Source organism: Rhinolophus sinicus, linkage group LG06 (assembly GCF_036562045.2).
Source record: "Rhinolophus sinicus isolate RSC01 linkage group LG06, ASM3656204v1, whole genome shotgun sequence".
In the NCBI taxonomy this organism is placed as follows: Eukaryota; Metazoa; Chordata; class Mammalia; order Chiroptera; family Rhinolophidae; genus Rhinolophus; species Rhinolophus sinicus.
The window spans coordinates 120,096,969-120,124,905 of record NC_133756.1 but is presented as its reverse complement, the minus strand read 5'-3'; the positions used below and the strand labels follow the sequence as shown (position 1 = coordinate 120,124,905).

General features: G+C 33.5%; 1 protein-coding gene across 3 annotated transcripts in view; it reads right to left on the bottom strand.

Annotated features, from left to right (window-relative positions):
• Positions 1 to 27,937, bottom strand: part of FCHSD2 (FCH and double SH3 domains 2) — a 212,494-nt gene that overhangs the window by 78,040 nt on the left and 106,517 nt on the right. For all 3 annotated transcript variants that reach the window (XM_019744393.2, XM_019744394.2, XM_074335812.1), the window contains 2 exons: positions 24,361 to 24,415; positions 23,339 to 23,467 (listed from right to left, as the gene is read on the bottom strand). In XM_019744393.2, coding sequence (XP_019599952.2) covers positions 23,339 to 23,467; positions 24,361 to 24,415 — 184 coding nt within the window. The remainder of the gene's footprint in view (positions 1 to 23,338; positions 23,468 to 24,360; positions 24,416 to 27,937) is intronic.

Genomic DNA, 27,937 nt, shown 5'->3' with positions numbered 1-27,937 from the left:
ATATAAGACCCAGTATTATATATTATATTATATTATATTATATTATATTACATTATATTATATTATATTACATTACATTATATTATATTAAGACCCGGTTTTATATTATAGTAAAATAAGACCAGGTCTTATATTAATTTTTGCTCCAAAAGATGCATTAGAGCTGATTGTCTGACTAGGTCTTATTTTCGGGGAAACACGGTATGTACCTGTAACAAATTTACAATATTTACGCATCATAGAAGGCCAAGAACTCTTTGTCATTGCAAGTTCGTTGTAAGTTCAACAAAACCGATTATCATACTGCAGGGTATATTTTGCATATGGATATCATTACTGATTTCTAGAGTTACACTCTTAACTCATAAGCATAAATAAGTTAAAAACATTTATATAGATATGGAATTAGTACTACCCATGTATGAGTATAATGTGTATCCTTATTTTTCCCTCACAAATTTGGGCAAAAGAGTGTGCATTATACACGGCAAAACACAGTATTTCCCTTTTTGTTGCTTATGCTTTTGGTGTCCCATCAAAAAAATTAATTGTCAAATCCAAGGTCATGAAGATTTCTTCCCATGTTTTCTTCTAAGAGTTTTATAGTTTTAGCTCTTAAATGTAGGTCTTTGATTCACTTTGAGCTAACTTTTATGTATAGTGAGAGGTAATGGTCCAACTTACTGCTGCATGTGTACATCTAGTTAACCCAGTAACCATTTGTTGAAAAGACTATTATACCCCTGGTAGAAAATCAAGGTTTATATGCATAGGTTTATTTCTGGACTCTCAATTTTATTCCACTGATTTATATGTTTATCCCTATGTCAGAACCACATTGCTTTGGATTATTGTGGCTTTATAGTAAATTTGAAATCAGGAAGTGTGAGTCCTGTAACTTTGTTTTTCTTTATCAAGATTATTTTGACTATTCAAGGGCTCATAGAGTACCACAAATATTTTAGGATCAGATTCTCCATTTCTGCATAAAATGCAGTTGTAAATTTAAGAGAGACTGCATTAAACCTGTAGACCAATTTCTGGAGTACTGCCATCTTAACAATATCAAGTCTTCTAACTCTTGAACATGAGAGGTCTTTCTACTTATTTAGGTCTTTAATGTCTTAACAATGTTACATAGTTTTCAGTGTACAAATCGTGTTCTTTGGTAATATTTATCCCTAAGTATTTTAATCTTTTTGATGCTATTATAAATGGAATTGTTTCCAGATTATTCATCGCTAGTGAACACAACTGATTTTCGTGTGTTGATCTCATATCCTGGAATTCTGTTGAGTTCATTTGTTAGTTCACAGTATTTTTGTGGATTCTTTAAGTTTTCTATTCATAAGAACATGTCATCCGAAAATACTGATAGTTTTACTTCTTCCTTTCTAATCTGAATGCCTTATTTCTTTTTTTTGCTTAACTATCTTGAATAGAACTTCCAGTATAATGTTGAAAAGAGGTGGCAAAAGTGGACATCCTTGTCTTATTTCTGATTTTAGGGTGAAAACTTTCAGTCTTTCCCCATTTGGTATGATAGCAACTGTGGGTTTTTCATAGATGTTGTTTAACAGGTTGAAGATGTTCCTTCTATTCCTAATTTGATGAGTGTTTTTTTTTTTTAAATCAACAAAGGGTGTTAGATTTTATCAAATGCATTTTCTGAATCAATTGGAAAGATCATGTGTTTTTTTCTTCATTCTATTAATGTGGTATATTATACTGTATTGGTTTTCATAAGTTGAACCACCTTTGAATTTCTGGGATTGAATGTCACTAATCATGGTGAAAAATCCTTTTAATGTGCTACTGGATTCAATCTGCTACTATTTTGTTGAGGATTTTATTCAGAAGGAATACTGGTCTGTAGTTTTCTTTTGATGTCTTTCTCTGGCATTGGTATCAGGATAATGCTCCCCTCATAGAATGAATTTGGAAGTGTTCCTTCTTATTCTTTTTTGGAAGAAAAGCACTGGTGTTAATTCTTCAAGTGTGTGGGAGAATTCATCTGTGAACCCATCTGGTCCCGAACTGTTTTATGTTGGAAGTTTTTTGATTACTAATTCAATCTCTTTACTTATTATAGGACTATTAAGATTTTCTATTTCTTCTTTAATTAGTTTTGAGTTTGTATTTTTAGGAATTTGTTCATTTTATCTCGGTTATCTAGTTTTTTGGTATACTATTTATAGTACTCTCTTATAACCCTTTTGATTTCTGTAGGGTTGGTAGTAATATCTCACTTTCATTCCTGATTTTAGTAATTTAAGTCTTCTCTTTTTTTTCTCTTGGTCTTTTTTTCTTGGTGAGGTGGATTCAATGGTGACACCTAAAAAGATATGTCCATGTCTTAACCTCTAAGACCTGTGAATGTGACCTTATTTGGAAAAAGGGTTTTTGCAGATGTAATTAAGTTAAGACTGTTGAGATGGTATCATCCTGGGTTGCTTGGATGGGACCTAAATCTAATGGCCTGTCTTTTATAAGAGACAGAAGACAGAGATACATAGAGATATGGGAAAAGGTGATGTGAAGACAGAGGCAGAGATTGCAGTAATATCAGTCTAAAAGCAAAGGATCCATTAAGGAATTCCAATAGCCACTAGAAGCTAAGAGAGATATGAAATGGATTCTGCCTCAGAGCCTCCAGAAGAAACCAATCCTATTGATACCTTGATTTCAGACTTCTGGCTTCCAGAATTGTGAGAGAATAAATTTCTGTTGTTTTAAGCCATTATGTTTATAGTATTTGTTATGACAGCCCTAGGAAACCAATACAATAATCTACAAATTCAATGTAATCCTGATAAAAATACACATGGGATAACAAGCTGATTCTAAAGATAAGAGTGAAGGACTGTAATGAACTAACATAATTTTGAAGAACTGACAGTGTGATATAGACAGGAATAGATAAGAGACAAATAAAACAGAATACAAAACCCAGAATACATGTTCATATATAAAGGAATTGGTTTATAATAGAGGTTAGTTCAAATCAGACTGTTCAATAAATGGTATTGGAACAAGTGGTTACCTAGAAAGGGAAAATGGAATCACTAATTTAACCATACATACAAGTAAATTATAAAAGGATTAAAGACCTACATTTATAAAACAAAATTTTATAGCATAGAAGAAAATCTAGATAAATATCCATAAGATCTCTAGGTAGGAACACAAAAAAGAGCAATAACAAAAGAAAAGAATGACAATTTGTGGTAGATGAGGGTAAGGGGGATCAAATATATGGTGATGGAAGGAGAACTGACTCTGTGTGGTGAACACACAATGGGATTTATAGATGATGTAATACAGAATTGTACACCTGAAATCTATGTAATTTTACTAACAATTGTCACCCCACTAAATAAAAAAAATGACAATTTTTGAGTACTAAAAATTCAAAACTTCTGTTAATAAAAGACAATATAAATAAAAAAGCACCCAACTGTAATATATAACAAAGAACAAATATCCAGAATAAAAAAAGAATTTCTACAAACTAATAAGGAAAACATAACTGAATAGAAAAATGAATGAAAGATATTAATGAGCAACTCACAGCAGAAGAAATAGGAATGATAAAAATGCTCAACTTCACTAGTAATTAAAAAAATGCCAATAGAAAATACCATTTAGTTCCCATCAATTGGGAAAAATTAAAATGTCTGCTAATATTATGTACTGAGGAGGATGTGGGGAAATAGAAACATCTATATACTGCTGGAGAGTACACATTTGTACAATTACTTTGACAGTATTTAGTGAAACTAGAACCGTATAAAAATGTTCAAAGGAGAATTGTTTTAATAGTAAGATATTAGAAACCACTGAAATGTCTTTCAATAGCAGAATACATAAATCAATGTTAGTTTATAAAGTGGCATACAATACAGAAGTTAAAATAAATGAATTAGAGTTATATTTTTAGATAAATTTTAAAAACATGATGTGTTCATTAAAAATATTAAGTTACAGAACAGGCACAAGATGATGCCACTGTATATAATTTAAAAGCACACATTATATATTGTTTATGAATACATACTTATGTGAACTTCATAAAAGTACTGAAAACATGGTCAGAAAAGAAAGATACTATCATCAGCATAGTGTCTGTCTTTAAAGTGGAAGGGAACAAGAAAAGAAGAAATGGAATAGATGAGGGGTACAATGGGATTTAAACTATATGCGTGAATTTAATAAATGTTACTACTATTTGCTAATTTTAAGTAATGGATACATGAACATTTATAATATTTTTTATTCTTCTGTTTGAAATATTTTATACTTTTTTAAAATGTTGAGTAAATAAGGGATTTGTTTACTATTGAATAGAAGTCCAAGATGACTGATGAAAAGGTTTGAGAAGGAAAGCATTAGTGAGTGACTGAATCAGGACAAAGACAGCACAGAACATTATGGTATTTTTAGGTATGGAAGAGCACATGCGCAGGAAGGCTCAAATCTTGGCTGAAGAGCTGCAATTCTGTAGGAAATAAATCTTGTTTGTGGCTAATTTAGGGGCCTTTAAAAAATTCTCTTCTGCTTCTTGGTTTTCCCTAATTTCACTAATCATTAAGGTTTCCACCTTTGATTATGGGAAGGCAGTAGAAAAGAAATCCACACACTTTTGTTAGTTATTAATAGTTTGAAAGGAAAAGAAATTGAAGAGAAGGACTGATGAGGTTTATAAGTAACCACAGAATATATTAATTAATTCACATTTTCATTTACACCATTAACTGAGTTTGATTTATAATTCTGGGTACCTGTTTTCTGATCAGCTTCACTCCCTTCATTTAAAATAAACTAATTATACCCATTTACAAAATCTGGGGATACTTACTCATATGAATGAAAATGTTAACTGCTGCAGCTTTATACAGTTAAATAATATATAAATAACATAAGCTACATTATATTAAAATATATCATATAAAAATAATACTACAAATAAAATATATATATATATAAATAATCAAGTTCAAACCAAGTGGGCAGAAGTAACTACAATGCAGTCTGAAATATACTTGTAAGGGAAGCATTAAAGCTTAGTCACTCCTGCTTGGTAAACTGTTCTTATAAGACACAACTGCCAGGCTATTCAAGAGATAGCACCAGAAACTAATATGGATTTTGAACTGTACACTGTATATAAAAGCAGTTGGAACAGAAGGAACAAAATCTCATGGGTTTGGAGCAATATATGGAAGTCATTTTTGTACAAAAACCATAGGTAATCTTACTATCTAGGATAATTACTTCTAAGTATTTTGATGATTATCCATATATATAAATATGTGAACATATATTTATACAATAAACTTAAAAACAAATTTAGGACTATATTTTATATATTATTTATGATCCATTTTAATCAGTTAACAAGTGTTAGCATTTTTCATGTCATTAATCTTCTATAATTTAAAAATGAATTGCAGCATACGCCATCATTTGGGTATCATAAATTATCTATTGTTATCAAATATTTAAACTACTTCAAATTAGTTTTGTTTTTAAACATTTTAGTTTCTTTCAATTTTTCATCCCGTTGTAACCATGTATATAGACAAATATTTTGATAGATACCTATTTACATACTTAGAATAAATTTCTAGACTATAATTGCTGATGCAGAGTATGGTTCAGTTTTTAAGGTGTTTAACAGATATAAACAAAAGGTTCTCAAAATAACTGTATCAATTTACACTCTCAACAAGAGAATATAAATGTATTACTATTTTTAAACTTACTATTTTTAAAACTTACTATTTTGCTGGGCCCAAATTGACATAACACTGTTATAGTTTCCATTTTATTGATTATTAGTGAAATGGAAGATTTTCAGTCACTATTCTTTTTGTTTTTTGTTGAGGTATAATTCAAATACCATAAAATTCACCATTTTAATGTTGTGCCACCCTTATTCCAAAAAGAAACCTCATATCCATTCAGCAGTCACTGCCATTTCCCTCTCCTCTAAGAACCTAGCAACCACTAATCTGTCTCTGTGGATTTGCCTACTGTGTACATTTCATATAAATGGAATTATACAATATGTGATCTTTTTGTGTTTGACTTATTTCACTTACCATATTTTCAAGGTTTGCCCATGTTGTAACATGTATCAGTATTTCATTCCTTTTTATGGCCAAATAACATTCTGTTGTAAGGATATACCACATTTTGTTTATCCATTCAACAGCTGGTAAACATTTGGATTGTTTCCATGTTTAATTATTATAAATAATGCTGCTATGAACATTTGCGTATACAGTTTTTGTCTTAAAACCTGTTTCCAATTTTCTTGGTTATTTACCTAAGAGTAGAATTACAAGTTCATATATAATTCTGTTACAATTTGAGAAACTGCCAAATTGTTTTCCACAGTGGCTGCACCATGTTACATTCCCACCCAATTACATTGCCACCCAATTACTCCATATCCTCATCAAGACCTGTTATTTTCCATTTTTGTTTTTGTTCCTTAAATTCAAGCCATCCCAGCGGATGTGAAATGGTATCTCACTGTGATTTTGATTTGTATTTTCCTGATGAGTAATGCTGTAAAGCATCTCTTGATGTGCTTACTGAACATTTGTACATCTTCTTTAGAGAAAAGTTTATTCAAATCCTTTGTTGATTAAAAAAAATAGGTTGTCTTTTTATTATTGAGTTGTAAAATTTCTTTATATGTGCTGGATATTACACCTTTATCCGATATATAATTTGCCAATATTTTCTCCCTTTTTTGGGTTATCTTTTCACTTTCTTCATAGAGTCCTTTGGTACATAAAAATTTTTAATTTTGATAAAGTCTAATTTGTCTATTTTTTATTTTGTTGCCTGTGCTTTGAGCGATGTCTAAGAAACTGGTACCTCATCCAAGGTCATAGAGACTTAACACCTATTTGTCCTGCAAAGAGTTTTATAGTTTTAGCTCTTACATTTAGGTCTTTTGATTCATTTTGAATTAATTTTTATGTATGGTGTGAGATAGAGGTCCAACTTCACTCTTTTGCATGTGGATATTCAGTTATCCCAGCAACACTTGTTGAAAGATTATTCTTTCCTTCACTGAATGGGCTTGGCAACTTTATCAAAACTCAAATGACTATAGATGTACCGTAACTGGTCTTTTATATTTCTTTTTTCCCCAGCCATTCTGAGACATAATTGACATATAACACTGTTTAAGTTTAAAATGTACAACATATTGATTTGATATGTTTATATACTGTAAAATGATTACTACCATAGCATTAGCTAAACACTTCCTCCTGTCACATATTTATCATTTCTTTTTTGTGGTGAGAACATTTAAGATCTATTCTTAGCAACTTTCAAGTATGCAATACAGTATTATTAGCTATAATCACCATGCTGTACATTAGATCCCCGAATTTCTTCATCTTATAACTGGAAGTCTGTATCCTTTGATCAATATTTCCCCATTTTTACAATTCCCCAGGCCAACACTCTACTCTCTGTTTCTATGAGTTCAACTTTTTTAGATTCCACATATAAGTGGTATTATACAGTATTTGTCTTTCTCTGACTTATTTCACTTGGCATAATGCCCTCAAGGTTCATTCAAGTTGTCACAAATGGTAGAATTTCCTTCTTTCTCATGAATAATACACCATTGTATACATACCATATTTTCTTTATTCATCTGTCAACAGCCACATAGGTTGTTTCCATATTTTGTCTATAGTGAATAATGCTGCAATGAACATGGGGCGCAGATATCTCTTCAAGATCCTGGTTTTAATTCCTTTGAACATATACCTAGAAATGGGATGGCTGGATCATACAGTATTTCTAATTTTTTGAGGAATCTCCACAGTTTTCCATAGTAGCTGAACCAATTTACTTTCTCACCAACAATGCACAACGGTTCCCTTTTCTCCACATCTTCATCAACACTTGTCTCTTATTTTTGTGATGATAGCCATTCTAACAGGTGTGAGGTGATATCTCACTATGGTTTTGATTTGCATTTCCCTAATGTTTAGTTAAGCTGAGCACCTTTTCATGTACTTGTTTGCCATCTGTATGTCTTCTTTGGAAAAATATCTGTTAGATGCCCATTTTTTAAACAGACTGTTTTTTTTTTTTTTTCTATAGAGTTGTATGAGTTCTTTATGTATTTTGGATATTAACTCCTTATCAGATAGATAATATACAAATATTTTCTCTCATTCCATAGATTGCCTTTTCATTTTGTTTCTTTTGCTGTGCAGAAGCTTTTTAGTTTGATGTATTCCCACTTGTTTTTGTTGCTTGTGCTTTTGTTGTCATATCCAAAAACTCATTGCCAAGAACAATATCAAGGAACTTTTCCCTTATGGTTTCTTCAGGTCTTATGTTTAAGTACTTAATCCATTTCAAGTTAATTACTTTGAGTGGTATAAGGGTCCAATATCATTCTTCTGAATATAGTCATTCAGTTTTCCCAACCCCATTTATTTAAGAGACTATCCTTTCCCCATTGATTATTTTTAGCTCCGTTGTCAAATATTTTGGCTCCCTTGTCAAATGTATTTGCAAGGGTATATTTCTCTTATTTAAACTAAATTTGCAGCTTTTCCTTGTTTCTTTGAGGATTTTTTTTTTCTTACTGATTTATAAGAACACTAACTTTCATGTTGTCATCTGCCTTAACAGATATTTAGAGGCAGCACAGATAGTGGTCGTGGTGAAAACTATTTGTTGTCTACTCAAATTTGTTGTCCCTTTCTTCCTGGGTACATGGTAGGACTGCACTTCCTAGCTTCCTCTGCTGTTAGGTATGGCCATGTGACTGAATGCTCTCTAATACAATGTGAGCTGAAGTTAATATATGCCACTCTCAGGACCAGATCTTAAGAGAATGGATGTACTTTCCATGCTCTCTTTCCTCTACCCACTGGCTAAAACTCAAATGAGTCAATGACCGAGGTTTGGTCAAGCTGGTAAAGAGACAAAGTGGTGGAGTCACCTTGCCACTTGGGTCCTTGAAAAATTTCAGGAGGTAGAACCTACCTATCTACCCTGAACTATTGCATGAGAAATAATTAACAGCTGTCTTTTTGAGCCATTATATTTTTTACACTCTATTTTAGTCGTCTAGCCTTTATCCTAATTAATACAGAATTACTATCAGAATAAGTATCTTGTAGTGGGATGTTGCTGTAACAACAAAAACACCTAATATAGGTGGCATTTGCTAAGCAGCCGAGTAGCAAGCACTGAGGAAACAGATGCTGCAGATTAGGAAGCTGGAAATACTTGCTATGCCATGGCAAAACATCAGGTGATACCATTGCCGGTGGTAACATGAAAAGCAGACCAGCGTTATAGATAGTGCAGTTCTAGGGCAGAGTTTCTCAATCTTGGCACTTTGACTTATATGTAAAGCACTTACAAAAGGCTTTGTACTTAGCTTAATAAACGTTAGCTATTGTTGTTATTATTGCATTATACATTTTTAAAATTTAGGATTGTCAAATCTATCACAGTATTCCCACATAGTTTTTGCCTTTGCTAGAATACTTGAAAATCTCTTCCCCACACTAAGATCAGATAAACATTTATTTCATGTTTTTCTGTTACATTTATTTTTAACAAATGTATAACTTGGCTTGGTATGATGTAGGGATCGCATTTTTTCCTTTTTCTAGAGAGCATCAACATCACTACCTTTATAATGTTATTTTCCTATTGATTGAAGTCTAGCTTCTCAGAATTTGTTTACAAGTTCTTAATATTTAGCTGAAATCAATCATGCTTGCTGAGGAAATGAGGCTAGAGTTCAATTTAGCAGATAAAGTTTTTACCCCATAAAGCTTAGGGAAAATTCTAGTTGACAAGAACAGTATAACAAACACAGTCTTTTTTTTTTTCACTTAAAAGGTAACTTTCAGAATCTACACGCTGTTAGCACTCTCATTAGGCACACTTTAGGGCATGTTTATTTTTTGGCAACAACCAAAAAATCCCTAAATCTTCATGGTATGTCTGCATATGTGAAATGAAGATAAAATTAGGGAGGAAGAGCACCCATGAGTTTAACGCTTGGAAACTCCCTACGTCCTTTCATTTATATTGGTCTTGCTTGATCACTCAGGTGAAGTAACTCTCTCTTCTCTATTTTAATGCCAGAAAGATATATGAGGTTTGTAGGGGAAAACATTGATCTGATATTAGCCTTCAGCATTTTTAGAGCAGAAATAATTCCATATACTTTTTGTTTACTTGTGTTCACCAACTTTAACTATTTTGGTAAGAAAATTTGATTAAGGTGTTTATTAACATAAATAAGACCTCAAGTTGTGTTACTAGTGAAGAGCAGGGAAGGTGGAAAGAGAGATGAATATTTAAAGTACAACTACAATATGCCAACCACTTACATACATATATAACTCATGAAAAGGGTACTATTAGTCCTATTTTCATGGATGAAGAAACAGGACCTCAAAGGTTAAAAAAATATAAGGCAATGAAAGCCTACTTCTAGAGGAAGGCTTTCTTGATAGAATTATCTGCTATTTCTTAAGGTCAACAGTTCACCCTCTCTAGAGCTTCAGCCTACCCTGGAACAAATAGAACTACTCCTCTACTAGTTTTAATATAATTCAACTTTCAAAAATTTTGTTACTGGAAGTGGAAAGAATAAGAGGAACTTATGAAGTTATTATGTTCCAATAGAAAACTAAATAAATATGGTATTAGATATTAAGAGAAATAAAATATGTCAGAAAACGTAAGATGCCTAACATTCTTGGGTCAGAAAGAAAGGTTACAGTTAGGGGAAAAGGACATTCTTTGAGAAATGGTCTTGAGAGGGTCTGCCAAGCATTGGAAACTAAGTAAGTAAACTCCTGATCTTAGAAACATATAGCTGGTGTTGAGCAAATCTTTTATCAATTCCACTAACAGGTTCATTTTCAAAATGTTTCTAATCTCTATTTGTTTTTCTTGTTCCTTTGTTGCTTTCAGTTTTATATCCCACATATGAGTGAAGTCATATGGTTCTCGACTTTTTCTATCTGACTTATTTCGCTTAGCATAATAATCTCAAGGTCCATCCATGTTGTCACAAATGGCAGTATTTCATCTTTTCTTATGGCAAAGTAGTATTCCATTGGGTATAAAACTCATAGACACAGACAACAGCTTAGTGGTTACCAGAGCATATGGGGGTAGGGGGTATGGTAGAAGAGGGTAAAGGGGGTCAAATATAAGTGATGGAAGGAGAACTGACTCTGGGTGGTGAGCACACAATGTCATATATAGATGATGTATTACAGAATTGTACACTTGAAACCTATGTAATTTTACTAACCAATGTCACCCCTAATAAATTTAATTTAAAAAAATAAATAAGTATTAAAACTAAAAAATTCTTATTACAAAAAAATGTTTCTAATCTTTAATTCTGTTTTCTGAAACATTTATAATCTGAAAGTGAACTCTCTCTCTTAAGGTCAGGTAATAACTTATTTGACACTAATTTCCTTGTAAAACAAGTGAAACATCTATCTAATTTGCAGCTATATAAAACAGGTATCACTAATACATTACTCAAATAATTTCATCCAAATGAATGTATTAAACATAAATGCTTAATGACTATTAAGCAAATATTTATCAAGCGTCTACTATTTGTCAGACACTTATTTTTTTCCATGCAGTACCCCCATCATCTATCGTAGGTGAACACACCAAAACCCACTGCTCTTAAATATAGTCTGGTCATAATAAAGACAATAAACATAAACAAAGTAAAGAAATAGAGAAGAAAGGGATGCTGTCTTACGTTGGGTAGTCAGGGAAAGCTTCACTGATAAAGTCACATTAAAGACCTGAATGAAGTAAGGGAATGATGAGTTACGTGGATATCTGGGGGAGTAGTTTGCTAAGAAAACAGCATGGGCAAAGGTCCTGAGGTGAGAGTATGATTGTTGTGGAACAGCAATAAGACAATATGGCTAAATTACAGTGAGGGAAAGATGGTAGACCTTGATAAGAATTTTCACATTTAAACTCACTGAGAAGAGAAGCTACCAGTAGATTTGGACGAAAGGAATGACACAATCTGAGACTAATGTTCTAAAAGAATCACTTTGACTAGTATGTGGAGAACAGACATTGAAGGGAGGGTTGGAAGCAGAGTTAATTAGAAGACTTGCTAAAGTATATGTAAGATAATAATGGTGGCTTGGTTTAGAACAGTAGCAATGGAGGCAGGGAGAAAATGGTTCTATTTAAAGGGAGAGTTGAAGGATTTTACTTGATGGGATGGGTGTGGGGTTTAGAGAGGAAAACAAGGATGACATTAAGGCTTTTTTTCTGGCCTCAGCAACTGCAAGGATGTGGTTGCTATCACTGAGACTGGGAGAATTCAAGAGTAGTTAAGTTCGGGAGAGAAGACTCAAAGGCTGAGTAGGTGACCAGAAGAGTCAGGACATGAATAATATACAAAGATATTGAGCAAATAAGTAAACATATTGAGGACAATGGGAGACAAATTTCTCACTGTCAAAGAAGGCATTGACATACAAATATAGAAAAGGGAAAGCTAGAAATAATCCTGAAGTATTGGCTTGGAACCGGACATCTCAATGTGAATTTACACTTATACACATAGATAGAGAAATATAGCTGTATGTGTGTGAAATATACAAACATATATTTTCTAGCTGTGTCCCCTGAGAGGGGCTAGAAGTCATAACACCCAGAAACAAGTTTGCCCAGATCTCAGTTTCTAAATACTATCTTCCACTAAAATGAACTAGGGGTTCTTGAGGAAATACTTGATTCTAGAATTGGAGTGAGTAAAGATAAGCCTGGAACATCTTGCCCCAGAAAGGAAATGCTCAGAGAATGATTGGGACATATGTGAAAGACAGGAGACAGCTTGAAGGGACTCCTACTGGTCAACTATGGAGCAATTTGAGCATAACAATAAATAATAAGAGCAATAAATTTCAATATAGTGAATAAAATAGAAATCCATGCCCATGACAATGTAAGTGAATGAATAAACAGGGGAGAATAAAAACTTACAACTAATAAATGTAGAAGAAATGATGAGAAAATATTTCACCATTAGGTAATCATCATAAAGGTGGTTGACTCAGGAGGATTTCGTCAAAGTATGCTACAGCTGGTGGCCAAAGGTTTGATGAGGAACAGGATACTGGCATAATCCACCCCAAAACTACTTACCATTGCCTAGGAAATGATAACTTTATAGTGGGAAAAAACCCTAGCAGACACCAAACTGACTAAGTGATTAAGATTAACATCACCGGTAGCAGCACAGGTTGACATCATGTGCCTCTTGATATGATGTACTAAGAAGAATAAAGCATCATTTCAGAGGTATTTCTGCCACGAATGAATGACCTGAGACTGGACATGTAGCAAAACTGGACAAACCCAGCTTGAGGGACAGAATCAAAGGCCTGTACTCTTTAAAACTGTCAGTCATGAAAGACAGAACGAAATGGAGGAACTCTTCCAGACTGAAAAAGACTAAGGAGAAAGGCCAACTAAATGGGAAAAAATGAACTTGGACTGGATCTCAAATCAGAAATCAAAAAAAGATATTGCTGTGTATGGCATCAGACGGATACTAGACTTATCAGGGCGATCACTTCCTAAGTTATGCAAATGTCTCATCACTATGTTGTACACCCGAAACTGTAATTGGAAAAAAAAAGAGGTATTGTTGGAACAGCTGGTAAAATTTGGATTGTGTCTGTGGATTGGATGGCAGTGTTGTACTGATGTTGATTTCCTGATTTGTATGTTTGGATGGTTAGGTAGGAGAGTAGCCTTATTTAGGGGATGTAAATTCTGGAGCATTTATAAGTGATGAGGCAGTATGGCTGCAATTTGCTCTCAAATGGATCAGAAAAAAGTAATGACAACAGATCCACACACACAAACACATACATATATGCAAATATATGTTAAAGGAAGAGGGAGCAAATTAATAAAATGTTAACTGGGGAATCCAGGTAAAAGGGATACATGTGTTTGTACTGTTCTTGCAATTTTTCTGTAAGTTTGGGATTATATCATGTTTCCCTGAAAATAAGACCTAGCATGACTTTTCAGGATGACATCTCCTAAACATAAGCCCTAATGTGTCTTTTGGAGCAAAAATTAATATAAGACTTGGTCTTATTTTGGGGGAAATAGGGTACTAATATAAATTATTTTAGTAACAGTTAATATAAAAAAAACCTATTTCTTCTTAATTTTTATTGAGTGATAAATGTATACATATATATACATATATCTCTATGAATGTACACACACACACACACCCTACCATATTTTACTTTTTAACGACTTTAAAGTACTCTGCTCTAATATTAAAGATTTTGGATTCATTTCACCGGCAAACTTTAACAATGAATTTTCCCACTGTTTTACAAAGGGAAAAGATAGCTTGCTTCAAGTCAAGTCATAGGTGAACATTTGGAGCTAAGGAAAAGAATGCAAAAATGAGAAGTTCTAAAACAGTTGCTAGACTTCATGTAAACACCATGGGACAAAATCTAATACGTAACTGGAAATTCATTATGTATCAGCATCTTCCCTACTGATTCATTAGTTTCTACTCCAAGCTCACCAATTCTTTTTTCTCCTTTTATTAAAAACCCCAATTTCGAGGAAGATCTCTTCCAATTCAGAGAAAGGTCTCTTATTGCCTCCCTAAGTTTTATCTATAATCACTTAAAAGTGATCAGATTTAAGAAAAAATTCCCACCTATTTTAACCAAATCCCCTAAGGAATATATTTTTTTAATTGAAAAGAAAATTCAGAATCTTGTTTCAGGCTAGGACATTCTAGTGTATCAAAATAACTGATTTGTTTCCATTTTTGGAAATAAGAGCACTGAACTAGATCAGTCTCTTAATTACTTTCACGCTTTGACACATGTAAATAATATGACACATGCTCATCAGCACTGAAACTCTGTGTGTGTACATGCCACGTGTCTCTCTACATATTAGAATCTTGAGAGTGAGCAGGAGGGGCACTAGCCAACTGAGACTTACAGCCTATACGGTCTCTAAGATTCTGTCAGTACTCTTCACCTATTTCAAAAATTTTAATCCTAGTTTAACTGTTACTCTGTCTCTTCCACTTCATATATTCTACAGTCTTCGTTTATCAGAAAGGCTCAGTCCATTCTAAGATTAACAATTCAGACTATTAGCGTAGATCTGCTCCTACAGTTGGTCAAGTGCCACACTAAATGATGCATCTCAATACAAGGTGGGCCTGCTTTCAATAAATTACAAAGACAGCCATTTCACAGCACCTGCTCCCATTAGCTGTGTGTTTACTGAAAGGAACAATAAAAGTATTTAATATTATATGTCAGGCTGGTTCAACTGAGATCCAGATAGGTTATGCTAGTCATATGCTGACTAGCAGAGGCAGAACAACAAGTCAAGTTCCTCTGATTCTAAGTTTCTGAGGGTTTTTTTGGTGTCATCAAGATACCTCAGATATTCCGATGCATTAACCTCTGTGTAACTTTGGGGAAGATATATTTCAAAACATAGATATATAAAAAGAAGCTACATATTTCCAATACAAATTAATATGGTATATACAGAGGGCTCCAAAAAAAAATGTATACACATTTTAAGAAAGGAAAAAAACTGTATTAAAATTATGCTGATTGTAACCACTTTGAACACCTCTTGTAATTGCAGAAGTCAAATGTGACTTGTGTTCATCTTTTGTTATCGGTATATGTTGATTATTACAATTTTAATACAGTTTTTTCTTTTCTTAAAATGTGTATACGTTTTTTGGCACCCTTGGTGTGTGTGTGTGTGTGTGTGTGTGTGTGTGTAGATACATACATACATATATATACACATATACATATACACACACACACACATACACATCTGCTGCACCTATAGATTTAAAGGGATCCAACGCAGAGATTTATTAGGCTGGAGGCATCGAATATGGGGCCCCTGTGCTAGCAGTTGCTCCTTGCACATCCACGATAGAGACTGCTAATGGATCATGGCACTTGAGCCTAGCAGTCTCAGAATACTTCTTGGTCCAGCATTACAGGCAGCCACTATTAATTTATTATAACTGGCACATAAACGGAAACCTATTTGCCATCTCCATTTCTTTTAAAGTTACAAAGATTTCTAGTAAAATAGCACCCATTCTGTCAGCCACCAGAAAGCTCTGCCTTGATAACGTTGGGGGTGGGTATCGGGGGAAGGCACAGAATAAGGGGAGAGAATAATAAAGAACCTCATAGTTTAAAATACACTCTAACTATAAGGATGAAGTTAAAAAAAAAAAAAAAAGGCTGTGATAAAAAGAATTCCCTGGATTCTTTTTACAGGTACAGCCAGAAATTGGGGCTGAGGCTAAAGACAGCAAATTGTGCTTAGGGAGAAAGGCAAACCTCTCACTCACCGTGCTTTCCTACCTTTGATCTAAAGTACTATTGGTTGGCTGCAAAGTAGGGTACATAGATATAGGGTGACCTAGGGTGACCTATTATACATGTGACGTTGCCTTAGCACTGCTCACACCTAATGCTTTCCATCTTTAATACTGTAACTTTTGATCCTGCTTCAATTAAAAAATGTGGTCTCTGCCCTCCCTAATTCTTAGGTGCTCTGCAAATATGTCAAATCCAGGTGTTTCCAGATCATTTTGAATTGTATTTCTCTGTATTTAGTGCTGTTTGAAATACAGAAAGTATGTGTAATTCAGAAATGAACACTTTTGAGAACTAAATCTGAGATGACTTGATAACAGCAATATTCCCTGCTCTCTATTTACCCAAATTTTTTAGTCAGTTATCAAATATACCACCCAAGTAAAATATGAAATAAAGACCTCTAAATTTGCTGTAATTTTTGCTTATACTTAATCACTTATGTCAAGAGAATCACAAGTAGCCAAACATACTTTATGTAATTATGCAACTTAATTTATAAATTGCAATAGTGAATTCCGTTATTTTATTACTGAGACACATAGCATGTCACTTATCACTTTCTACTGTGTATTTCAAGTTGATCCGTAAATGCTTTTCTAACAAGACTAAGCTCTTTGAAGGAAGAAGCTGCATCTGTTTCATCTCTGTACCTATAAAGTATCTAATTCATTTCGATAGTCCTTAACAAGTACTATTATTGAAACCTAAGCATTGCATTGAAATATTCAATTATAGACCTTCAATTTCAGTCTTAGAGTTTTTTCTAACTGAAAGCAATAACAAGGTTATTTAGTATAAGGTAGAAGTTCTCAAGGTGAAATCAAGGGACCAATGAGGGTATCTCTGAGACCCTTGAAGGGGCTGCGAGATCAAACTTATTTTAATAATAATTCTAAGACCTTATTTGCCTTTTTATCCCCATTTGCTCACAAGTATACAATAGTTTTCCAAAGGACATAACAGAGCGTGATAGCATGTGATGGTGCAATTGGTCTAACAGCTAATGAAATTTGTACTTGTGTATCCTTGTGTCTTAACAATTTTACCAATTTACATTTTAATACAGTAACTATCAATAGGTATAACACACATAAACAAAAGTTCTTGGGGTCCTCAATAATTTTTAAGAGTGAAAAGCGGTTCTGAGACCAAAAAGTTTGAGAACCATTGATATAAGCTACTAATATTCAATGTGAAAAGAATGGGAAAAATTTATAAAATATATTTTATGTAAACCAGATGATGACTAAATTTATATTGAGATGTCAACTAAGGACATAAACTTTCAGTTTTTCTCTTTCTTTTTTTGTTCTAACAAAGTACTTTATATTACTTTGTGACAAACTAAAATAAAAATGTACTTTAATATATTAAAAATAATGGAGAAGAAAAATGTGTCTTCCTATCAAAATCTGGAAAATATTATTAAACAAATAGCTTTATAATTTAAAAAGATAAAGGCAATCACCAGGAGGCCACACAGGTTAAAACAAAACTCACATGAGGATGAGGTCATAATAGACCCTCTTGTTTTATTTATTTTTTAATAATTAGAGCTGCTAGACTGTAGAATTGCCATAGTAATGGAATATCCGAATTTCAGCAGGCATCGGTGGAAGTGACTCTAGATGAGAGGTAGTATTACATAATGGTTCAAAGAACGCATATTGGAGCCAGACTGGCTGCATTCAAATTCCACCTCTGTTACTTTGCGTCTCACTTATCTCTTCTGTAAAATAGGAATATTAATAGTACCTACCATAGAAAGTTGGTAGGTTAATAAGAGTAAATCATTTAGATCAGTGCCTAACATATACTAAGTGCTTTATAAGTGCTTTTGATTATCATTCTGTCTTTTTTTTAGTGATATTATCTCTAATACCAGGAACAATACGAGGCACATAGTAGACATGCAATAAAAATTTTTTGAATTAATAAATCAATAATTAGGGGTTATCACTTTGTGAGGGGTATAAATGTCTAATTATGTTGCTTTGTACATCTGAAACTAATATAAACATCAATAATTATCTTTATTAATAATGATAATGATGATTACTTTTCTGTGTATTGTATGCTTGTTATATATTGGTCAAAGTAGTAAGTATTTAATATACATTTACCTCATTTAGTATTCCCTAAAGCAACTTGCGGCACTTAGCAGCCCCACTTTACAGATGAGTTAATTGAGACTTACAGAAGGAAAATAATTTGTGTAAGGTCAAAAACTATTAAGTGATACAGCCAAGAGTCAAACAAGATTTGCCTTGCTCCAAAATTTCTATTCTTTAACTATTATGGTATATTTGTGAATAAGATTGAAAAAAAACTTAGATGTATTTAACTAAAAAAACTGTATTTAACAATTTCACATTATTGTTGAAAAAGAGTGGCTAATTAAGCAAGTAACCACAGGGTTCTATCCATTTCAATGATTTCATCTAATCCCTAGAGAAATAAACAAAAAGAAAGCTTATCAAATTTATGGATGATACAGAGATTGAGAGTATGGTCAATATTGTGAATGACATAATCAGGTTTCAAATACATCTCCAAAGATTGGAATGATGGAACAGAAATCAAGAGGACTAATTTTAAAGGAATAAATGCAAAAGAATAAATGGAATATGTACAAGATAAAGAACAATTGGTTGATGGTTCTCATTTATGCTCTCATCAGAATCTTATGTTCTTTTCTGTCTAGAAATATCTGGGTCCTAGAATTATTAACCTTTTCAAGTCTTTCATTAGATTGACATTTGTTCCCATTTCTACTATGATGCACCGTGCTTCATCCCTCCTCATCCAAACCATTAACAAAATGTTCCACAAGCTTCTAAAAATAAAAATATCAGTATATTGCAGAATAATATGCTACAAAAAAGGAACACTTGAGGAACAAACTATCTTACTTTCTAGTAGCCAGCTGAATTGCTTTCTATAGAGCTGATGAAATCAGTTATCTGGATTCCATGGCCTAGCAACAGTTTTTTTGTTTTGTTTTAGTTTGAACTTCAAAAAATCAGCCTGATGATATAGACTCATAATAATATATTTAGTATCTGTTCTAATTAGTACTGGCATAAGGAATACAAAATATTCCTTGGGGAACCTGTCTAAATACTTGTATTTAGACACCGACATCATCTTGCTATTCAGAAAATTAGAACAAAGGAAAATTTGCAATTTTCAATTGTTAATTTTATTTTACAAATAAATTCTCTCAGAATTTGTGACATTCACAGTATGCCACTGCTGATTATACTGATTATGCTGATTATACTATTATACTGATTTTCACTATCAAGAAGATGGGAGAGGTATGAAAAGAACATAGAATGATATCCATGGAAGAATATAGGCTTAGAAGCCACAGAGACTTAAGTCCCAGCTATTACACATATCAACCAAATCTCATTGAGCCTCTGGTATATGGTCTGTAAAATAGGGATAATATTTAGCTTGAAAGATATTATGAAAACTAAATAAAATATTTAAATAAATGAAATAATGTACTTAAAAGTACCTAGAGTACCCAACAATGCTAGACACCCAAATAGTTGCTCTACTCTGACACCCAAGCATTCAAAGTCTCCTTTCCCCCCTCAACACTAAAAAACAAGAGTTATTTAAAATATAGTATCAATAGATTTTTTGTTATTTAACAAGACAACATATATAACACGTATACCAAACTTTAAAATTAACAAAAATACTTTTCATTATCTCATGTGCTCCTCGCAGAAGCCAAAGGAGATATAGTGCAAGATTATCATCCATTTAACAGGGGAGAGGAAATAGGTCTGACAAGCTAGTATAAAGAGCTAATGGCACTGGCTGTGGTGGCAGAGTCCTGCCACAGTTGAATCCAGGCTTTGTCATAATTTCCTCATTTGTAAAATGGGAATGATTCATCCTGTGACAATTTAAGTGAGATTGGTTGTTCATTCATTCATTTATTCATTCATTTATAAACATTTAACATATGAAAGTTATACACTGTACTAAGTAGCAAGGATAGTCTCAAGTGACACAGACACAACTGTTGTCTTCACAGAACATACGGTTAAGTAGGAGATATGGCATTTATTACATAATCACATACTAGATACATGTAAAACTACAACTGTGTTAAGTACTTCAAAGATGAGAGAAACCATTTTGTGAGACCATTAGATTGGGTGGGAGACGTAACCAGGTTAAGGAGATCACAGGAGTCCTCCTGAGAGAAAAGGAAGAGAGCTGAAGAAGTGACAAAGGGAGCAAAAAGGGGGTTTGACCAACCCAAGAGGATACTGACATTAGGGTTTCCCCTACAAATGGTCCACCAGAAGCTCTACAGTGAAGCTCTAAGTCAGTAAGTCCTGCTACAGTCTAAAAGAAGAGACTATGAAGGGAGAAGAAAACTTTAAAAAATAAATTCTATTATTGATACCATCAGAATTAAAAAAGAAGATAAAGCACAAAAACTGGCTATAAAAAAAGGAACATTCAGGGAATAAAAAGGAACAACTGGATATTAAAACAACGTTGAAAAAACTAAACACTTAAAAAAAGAGTTGCACTATAAAGTTGAAGAAGTCTCCCAGATAGAAGAGCATAATGACAAAGAAGGAAAATAAGAGAATAAATTTTTTAAAGGATTAGGCCAGGATATCCAACATCTTAATAATAGGAGTTCCAGAAAGAGAAAACAAAAAGAATTAATCCAAGAATCAAAAGGCATACTGAGAATATTTCATCAACTTCTAAAAAGAAGAAAAAAAACTAGATTAGCTACAAAGAATCAAGAATCAGGATAGCTATGGATTCTCAATACGTATACAGGAAACAAGAAAACAATAGAGTACTGACTTCAACATTTGAATAAAAATGGTTTTCAACCTTTAATTCTACACCCAAGTATGAGGAAGGAATAATGTTTCATAAACATAGTATCTCAAAAAACTTAACTCCCATGCCCACTTCCTCAATAAGGTATTCCACCAAAGAACAGAGTAAACTAAGAAAATATGACACGTAACACTGGAAATCCAACATAGGAAAGAGGCAAAGGAAGATCTCAGAATAACTGCACTGCATCAGATGCAGAGGCCAATTAATCCAGACTAGAGGAGTGTAGCACAAGACAGACAGGATGAGGGTGATCATCACTTAAGTTCCATCAACTGTTAACCTAAGAATGGAATGTCCAGAAAATATAAGGAGAAAACAATCAACTGGTTTGCTTCTAAGAAGGCAGGAAGAGATGAGATATGATCCAAAGCTAAGGTGAAAAGACCATCTTTAGAAAGAAAGAATAACTCTATTGAAACTCCTTGGAGGAGTCTTGCACACAGATGAAGGTAGGTAATGGAACAATAATGGAGTTCCCTTTTAATGGTTTCTATTTTCTCTGTAAAATAGGAAGAAAGGCCACTTGCTAAATGTGAAAGAAAAAGGGTAAATTTGATATTTAAAGAGAAGGGAAAAAATTGTAAAAATAGTAGGGAAAGAAATACAGTAGGATATCTGAGTAGTGTTGAGGGTCTATTTGAGGTGGGTTCCATATTAATTTATGATCATGAATCTGCTCTGTTGAAGTATTTGCTTCAGCAGTACTTGGCTACAGATGCAAGTACAGAGAAAGTGGGCAGATTGGTGCAGCCACTATGGAAATCAGTATTGAGGTATCTCAAAAAACTGGAAATGGAACTACATTATGACCCAGCAATTCCACTCTTAGGTATCTATCCAGAGAAATCCAAGACGCTAATTTGAAAAAATATATGCACCTCTATGTTTATTGCAGTGCTATTCACAAGAGCCAAGACTTGGAAACTCAAATACCCATCGGCAGACGACTGGATTAAGGAACTCTGGTACATTTATACAATGGAGTATTACTTGGCTATAAAGAAGAATGAAATCTTACCATTTGCAACGATATGGATGTTCCCAGAGAACATTATGCTAAGTGAAATAAGTCAGATGGAGAAAGACAATGCCATATGATCCCACGTATATGTGGAATCTAAAGAACTGAATAAATGAGCAAGGTAAACATAAATAGTCTCAGATATAGAGGAAAAATGATGGTTCCTAGAAAGGAGGGCAGTAGGGATGAGGGAGAAGGAGAAGGGATTAGCATAAATTGGTAACTACAATATTGCCATGGGGATATGAAAGACAGTTCGGGGAATATAATCAATAATGTTGTAAAGATTTTGTAGAGGGTCAGATGGACACATGTCTTATTAGGGAGACAACTTCATGGACGGTATAGAGGCTTGACCACTGCACTGTACACCTAAAGCTGAAGCTGAATAATATTGTATGTCAACTATAATTTAATATATATAGTCACGGGATATGGAGTACAGCATAGGGAATAGAGTCAATGGAATTGTGATAGATATATACGATGTCAGAGGGACAATACGTTGGGGGAGGGGGTTATCATTTTGTGAGGGGTGAAATGTCTATTGTTTTGTACACCTGAAACTAATATTATGTATTTTAAAAAAACAAAAAAAAATCTAAGTTTTTAAAAAACAATCTTATCTAATATCATATATTAATAACCCCTATACAGTAAATATCTGCCACTGCTAGGAAATAATACAATCCTTTACTGTGATTTGGCTTTAAACATTTTCTTACACGAAAAATTATTTAAGAATTACCTGAAACAGAGGTAATTAGCCAAATAATATCAAGTATATTCCAATGGAATGTAAAGTAGCCTGGTGCTATTCTACAGACTCAATCCCATATACCCAACACTCAACTCATCAATTGTTTTTGTCTTTAATGAAACAAAATTACCACAGATATTAAGCCTTTATTACCTTCATAATGTTAACTAAATCTGTTTGATAGTAGCGATCCTGGTGTGCATTTGCTGCTGCTAATGTAAGAAGATAATCATTCCTTGCGTGGGTAGCTTTGGAGTTACACTCAGATCGCCGGGCTTTTAACTAAAACAAAGTAAAAAAGAAAAAAAATTAGTGCAAACTAGTATTACACTGCAAAACATAAGAGGACACCTCTGTTAGTTGGCAGTTAATGGCTCTTCAGTAAGAGTAATTGTAACCATAGAGAAACATTAATATGCATATAAAAACTATTCAACACTATTGAGTAATTAAATAAACAGTGACTAGAACTGTTATTACACATGGTAAGAGTGCTTTCAAATACTTGTTATTTATACTTAACATACAGCCACAGCTTTTTAGAGAACTTCAAATATTTTGCTGATTTTATCCGGGTAGGAAAATAAAGGTTCCCAAATTAAGTACCTAATCATTATCATCAAAGACACGGGTAAATCTGTTGGAGTTAGAAAACAGTTTTTAAAAATTCAGCACTACTAACGTGTCACAACAACTGCAGCTCACTGACAACCTGGTAGCCAAAGGCAGGTCACTAAGCTTACTTATTAAGTATTAAGTACTTATTACGTATTGAGTACTCCACAGCTTGAGGGTCCCACAGGAAAAACTCACTTGCATCTGGCCCACAATATTTGCTCGAGGTGTAAATCTGAATGAAATAAATTTTTCAAGAGTTTTTTAAAAGCCCATGGACTAACTTTCTTGGACTAAGAGTTAAAGATATAAGGCTACCTGAGGAGATAAGGTATAGAAACCTATCTGTAAAGCAATCTTGAGAAATAAGCACTGCCCAAAGCGCTGACAACTGGGTGAAAATTCCCATGAACTGAGAAGGAAAGTTTTTTCCTAAGTGAATGACTTTAAAATGCTTCTCTGAATTAATTAAAATCAATTGACCTCCACACTCAAAAAAAAAAATTTTTTTTAAATAAGGTAAGTTTCTCAATTGTGAAATACAGTTTTCAAAAACTCACCTTTACACTTGCCTTCTGCAAACTGATTCTTGATTGAAAAAGACTAAGTTTAGATCTATAATAAAAAACAGAAAATTATGGTTAATAAAATTGTCATATTATATCATAATAAAATGATTAAATATTATAATTACTAAATTTTTAGAAAGTTGCGAGTTTCCACAACACTATTCTACAAGAGAACTAAAAAATGGAAAAGGAAGAGCTATGATTATTTTCCTTTACTACAGGAAGAATTTAGTATTATGGTGAAACAGGAAATATTGGGATAAATAAAATAAAAATATCCTGAATGACAAAAATATAATTTGACAAATCCAATACATTGGTATTTCCTAATAAATAAGAGTCATCAAGCTATCAGTTATTCCTGTATCATAACAATTACATACATTTTATTTCTCGCAAGGAAGCTTAAAGAAGCCCAGGGATAACCAACCTATGGAGGCAAAGATTGGCAGTCTTTTAGGGCCATATGCAATAGGCTGCGACAACGCCAGTAATGCAACCTACAGTATGATATTGACCAGGCTCTGGAAAGTCCTTATTTCCATTATTTCTCCTATTAAAAGTTCTTTTTGGGTGCCTGTCTATGTGCCCTCTCTACTTTTAACATAGTGTTCAGAACGTCGTGAGAAAGTCCTTGGACTCTCTGTTGCATATGATTTTTTTTCTATTTAAGCTTCTCCCAATTTGGTGTCATTATTTCCCTCAATCCCTTTCAGTATGGGAGGGGACCATAATATAACAATCAATAGTAAACATATATTGGTATCCAAACAACTAGAGATAACCATAAAGGAGTGAGTCAACAGAAAAACGCTAAGGAACAACCAACACTCCCATGACTAGTGAATTCTGAAGCTGCAACGTTTGTCTTGGCTGCAGTGTCATGGTGATTGTCATGGGAGAATTTAAGGTATGTGCTGGCAGCTATGCCATAATATGAAGTAAAGTTGCAGACCATGAGGGACTGAAGACAGAGCAAGCCAGTTTCTGCAGAACAAATGTAAGGAGGATAGCAAAAGCAGGCTCTCATCTTTCTAAGTGAGAAACCCTCAGGGATGTATACATATGCATCCCAACTACTTCTCCACTGTTTAAAAAAATTGGGTCAAAAATATTCCTGTCATTTCTACCTCGCCACATTCATATTCATGGGGTATTTGTTTTTGTTAGACTGATATCATTTTGATCTAGAAAAACAAAGGCCACAGACTTTAAAATCTGAGAGGGCCTGTTCAGGGTTTAGAAAGACTGTGTTTGGGGTATTCTCAATTCTCCTTTTTTTCATAGTCATCATCCAAATAGTGTGAGTTGCACTTGGATGTTCCAATATAAGGTTTTAAGTTTCTGGCTTCTGCTTCATTTGTTAATCCTCATATAATTCTTGTGTGGCACTGAAGTAGGTATTAGTAATAGACAGAATAATACTGTGCAGAACCATTAAGATATATACAAATAATGAACTATATACTACATACTCCTCTTCCTCATCTACCTTCCAAATGTTAATGTTACTTAGGGATCCAAACTTAACTTCACATCTCATTTTATATATGATTTTATCCCTATAACTATCATCTGAAAGGCAACTGACCCTCAAAGTGAGAACTTTAGGCCCAAATTTTCACCTGAGAGTCAGTTATGTGACTTCTTACCAAACAGATTCACCCCATTGTTCCAAGGATTTTTCAGAACCTAACATATCCAAAATGGAGATCACCCTTCCCTTCAAACTGTATCCCCCTTCCCACTATGCTCTCTCTCAATGTTCACATCTCACCACCTGTCAAATCATCTATCAAAACTATGTCAGTTTTTCCTTCTTCTTCCTTCTGATCTCTGCTTTGAAAAAGCATACTCATTCTTCAAGACTCTGTCCAAATATCACTTCTTCTATAAAGTTCCCTTTTTCAGTAGGCAAAATTAATCAATTTTCTATGCTTATGTGCTTTCATACAACTATTGTAAATAAATTAGTTACTAGGTGAGTGACCTTAGGCACTTAATTTTTTTGAGTTTACTGTGAATAAACAAATCATAAAGTTAGTTTTAAACACATTGATTCCGGGCTTTAAACTTCTTGAGGGCACAAAATTATCTTATTCATTTCTGTACCCACAGTACCCAATATAATTATTCAATAAACAGTGAGTGAGTGGAAGATAAAGAACCATTTCTTACTCTGTAGTTGAATTAATTTTCCAGAATAGTTACACACTGAACTAAAATGTCCACTTTGCTGTATCTCCTTTGAATTTGGGCCATATTACAATAGAAGGCAGTTCCTTGCAATCGGCATCTGTGCATCAGACCCTGTCAAATCCTCACTTCTCAGGAACAGCCCTGCAGCTGTCCTCATTTTCACCCTGTGGGCCCTGGCTAAAGCAGATTTGTGTATGTTCTACAAATCTGTCAACTCTCTGTTCTAGCATCCCCGAGAGTTTTAACAAGCAAGTTCCTGAAAACCATCACAACAGGACATTCCCAATGAAGATCACCTAATCTAAAAACTCTGGGTATTATTGGGAACATGAGTTCATTCACTCTATGAAAGTACAGGAAATATTTGCATGCTCACAAAAATAAAGACGATAAACTAAATTAGAGTAATACTAAATATATTTTCCAGTAACATAAGTACTTTATGAGCATTCATTTAGCAATCCTGGGTACTAAATAAACTTTCTAGAAGTCTCTAAATTGTTACAAAATGCTTATGAGATTGCTTAATTTCTTGCAGACAAAAAACACATTAGAAGACACTTCCCAATCCTTGCTAGTCTGCAGAGGTGTTCATAGCCTTTCTGATTTCATGACTAGTTCAGACTCCTCGATTTTGCATCAGTGAGCTCACTGAATTACCATGTTTACCTGAAAATAAGACCTAGCCGGATAATCAGCTCTAATGCACCTTTTGGAGCAAAAATTAATAAAGACCCAGTCTTATTTTACTATAATATAAAGACCCTGTCTTATATTAATTTTTGCTCCAAAAGATGCATTAGAGCTGATTGTCCGGGTAGGTCTTATTTTCGGGGAAACACAGTAGTCTTAGCTCTTCTCACAGACCTCTTCAGAATCCCATTCTATAACACAGGTTTATTTTTTCTCAAAAACTTTTTATCGTTCCTTGAGTTATCATTGCAGAAATCTCTACTGCTTGTTTTATTATCTCTTTCCATTATCAACTGCCAGTTCCTTCTTTTCCTAATTATTCTCAAAATAAAGGATTTGTAAATCACAAATACAGAAAGTAAAATTCACACAGTTGTCAAAGCATACATAGAAAAGTATATGTATTAGAATTTCACATAAGAGAAAAACTGCGCCTGGGGTGGGGTTTCTATACTGAGGTCAGTGCTCTTTTACTTGATGTGTCCATGGTCCTTCAATGGCAGGGGGAGAATCAGGATTTCCTACTACCACTGATTCAGAGTCTAGCACGAAAAAAATGATATTCAGACACCATAGCAACTTTAACGAGACCTTTGCTAGGCTTTCAATACAATGTTCATTTGTCATCTTTCCTTCTCAGAATTCAATTTAATGTGAAAACTAACTGATCAAATCT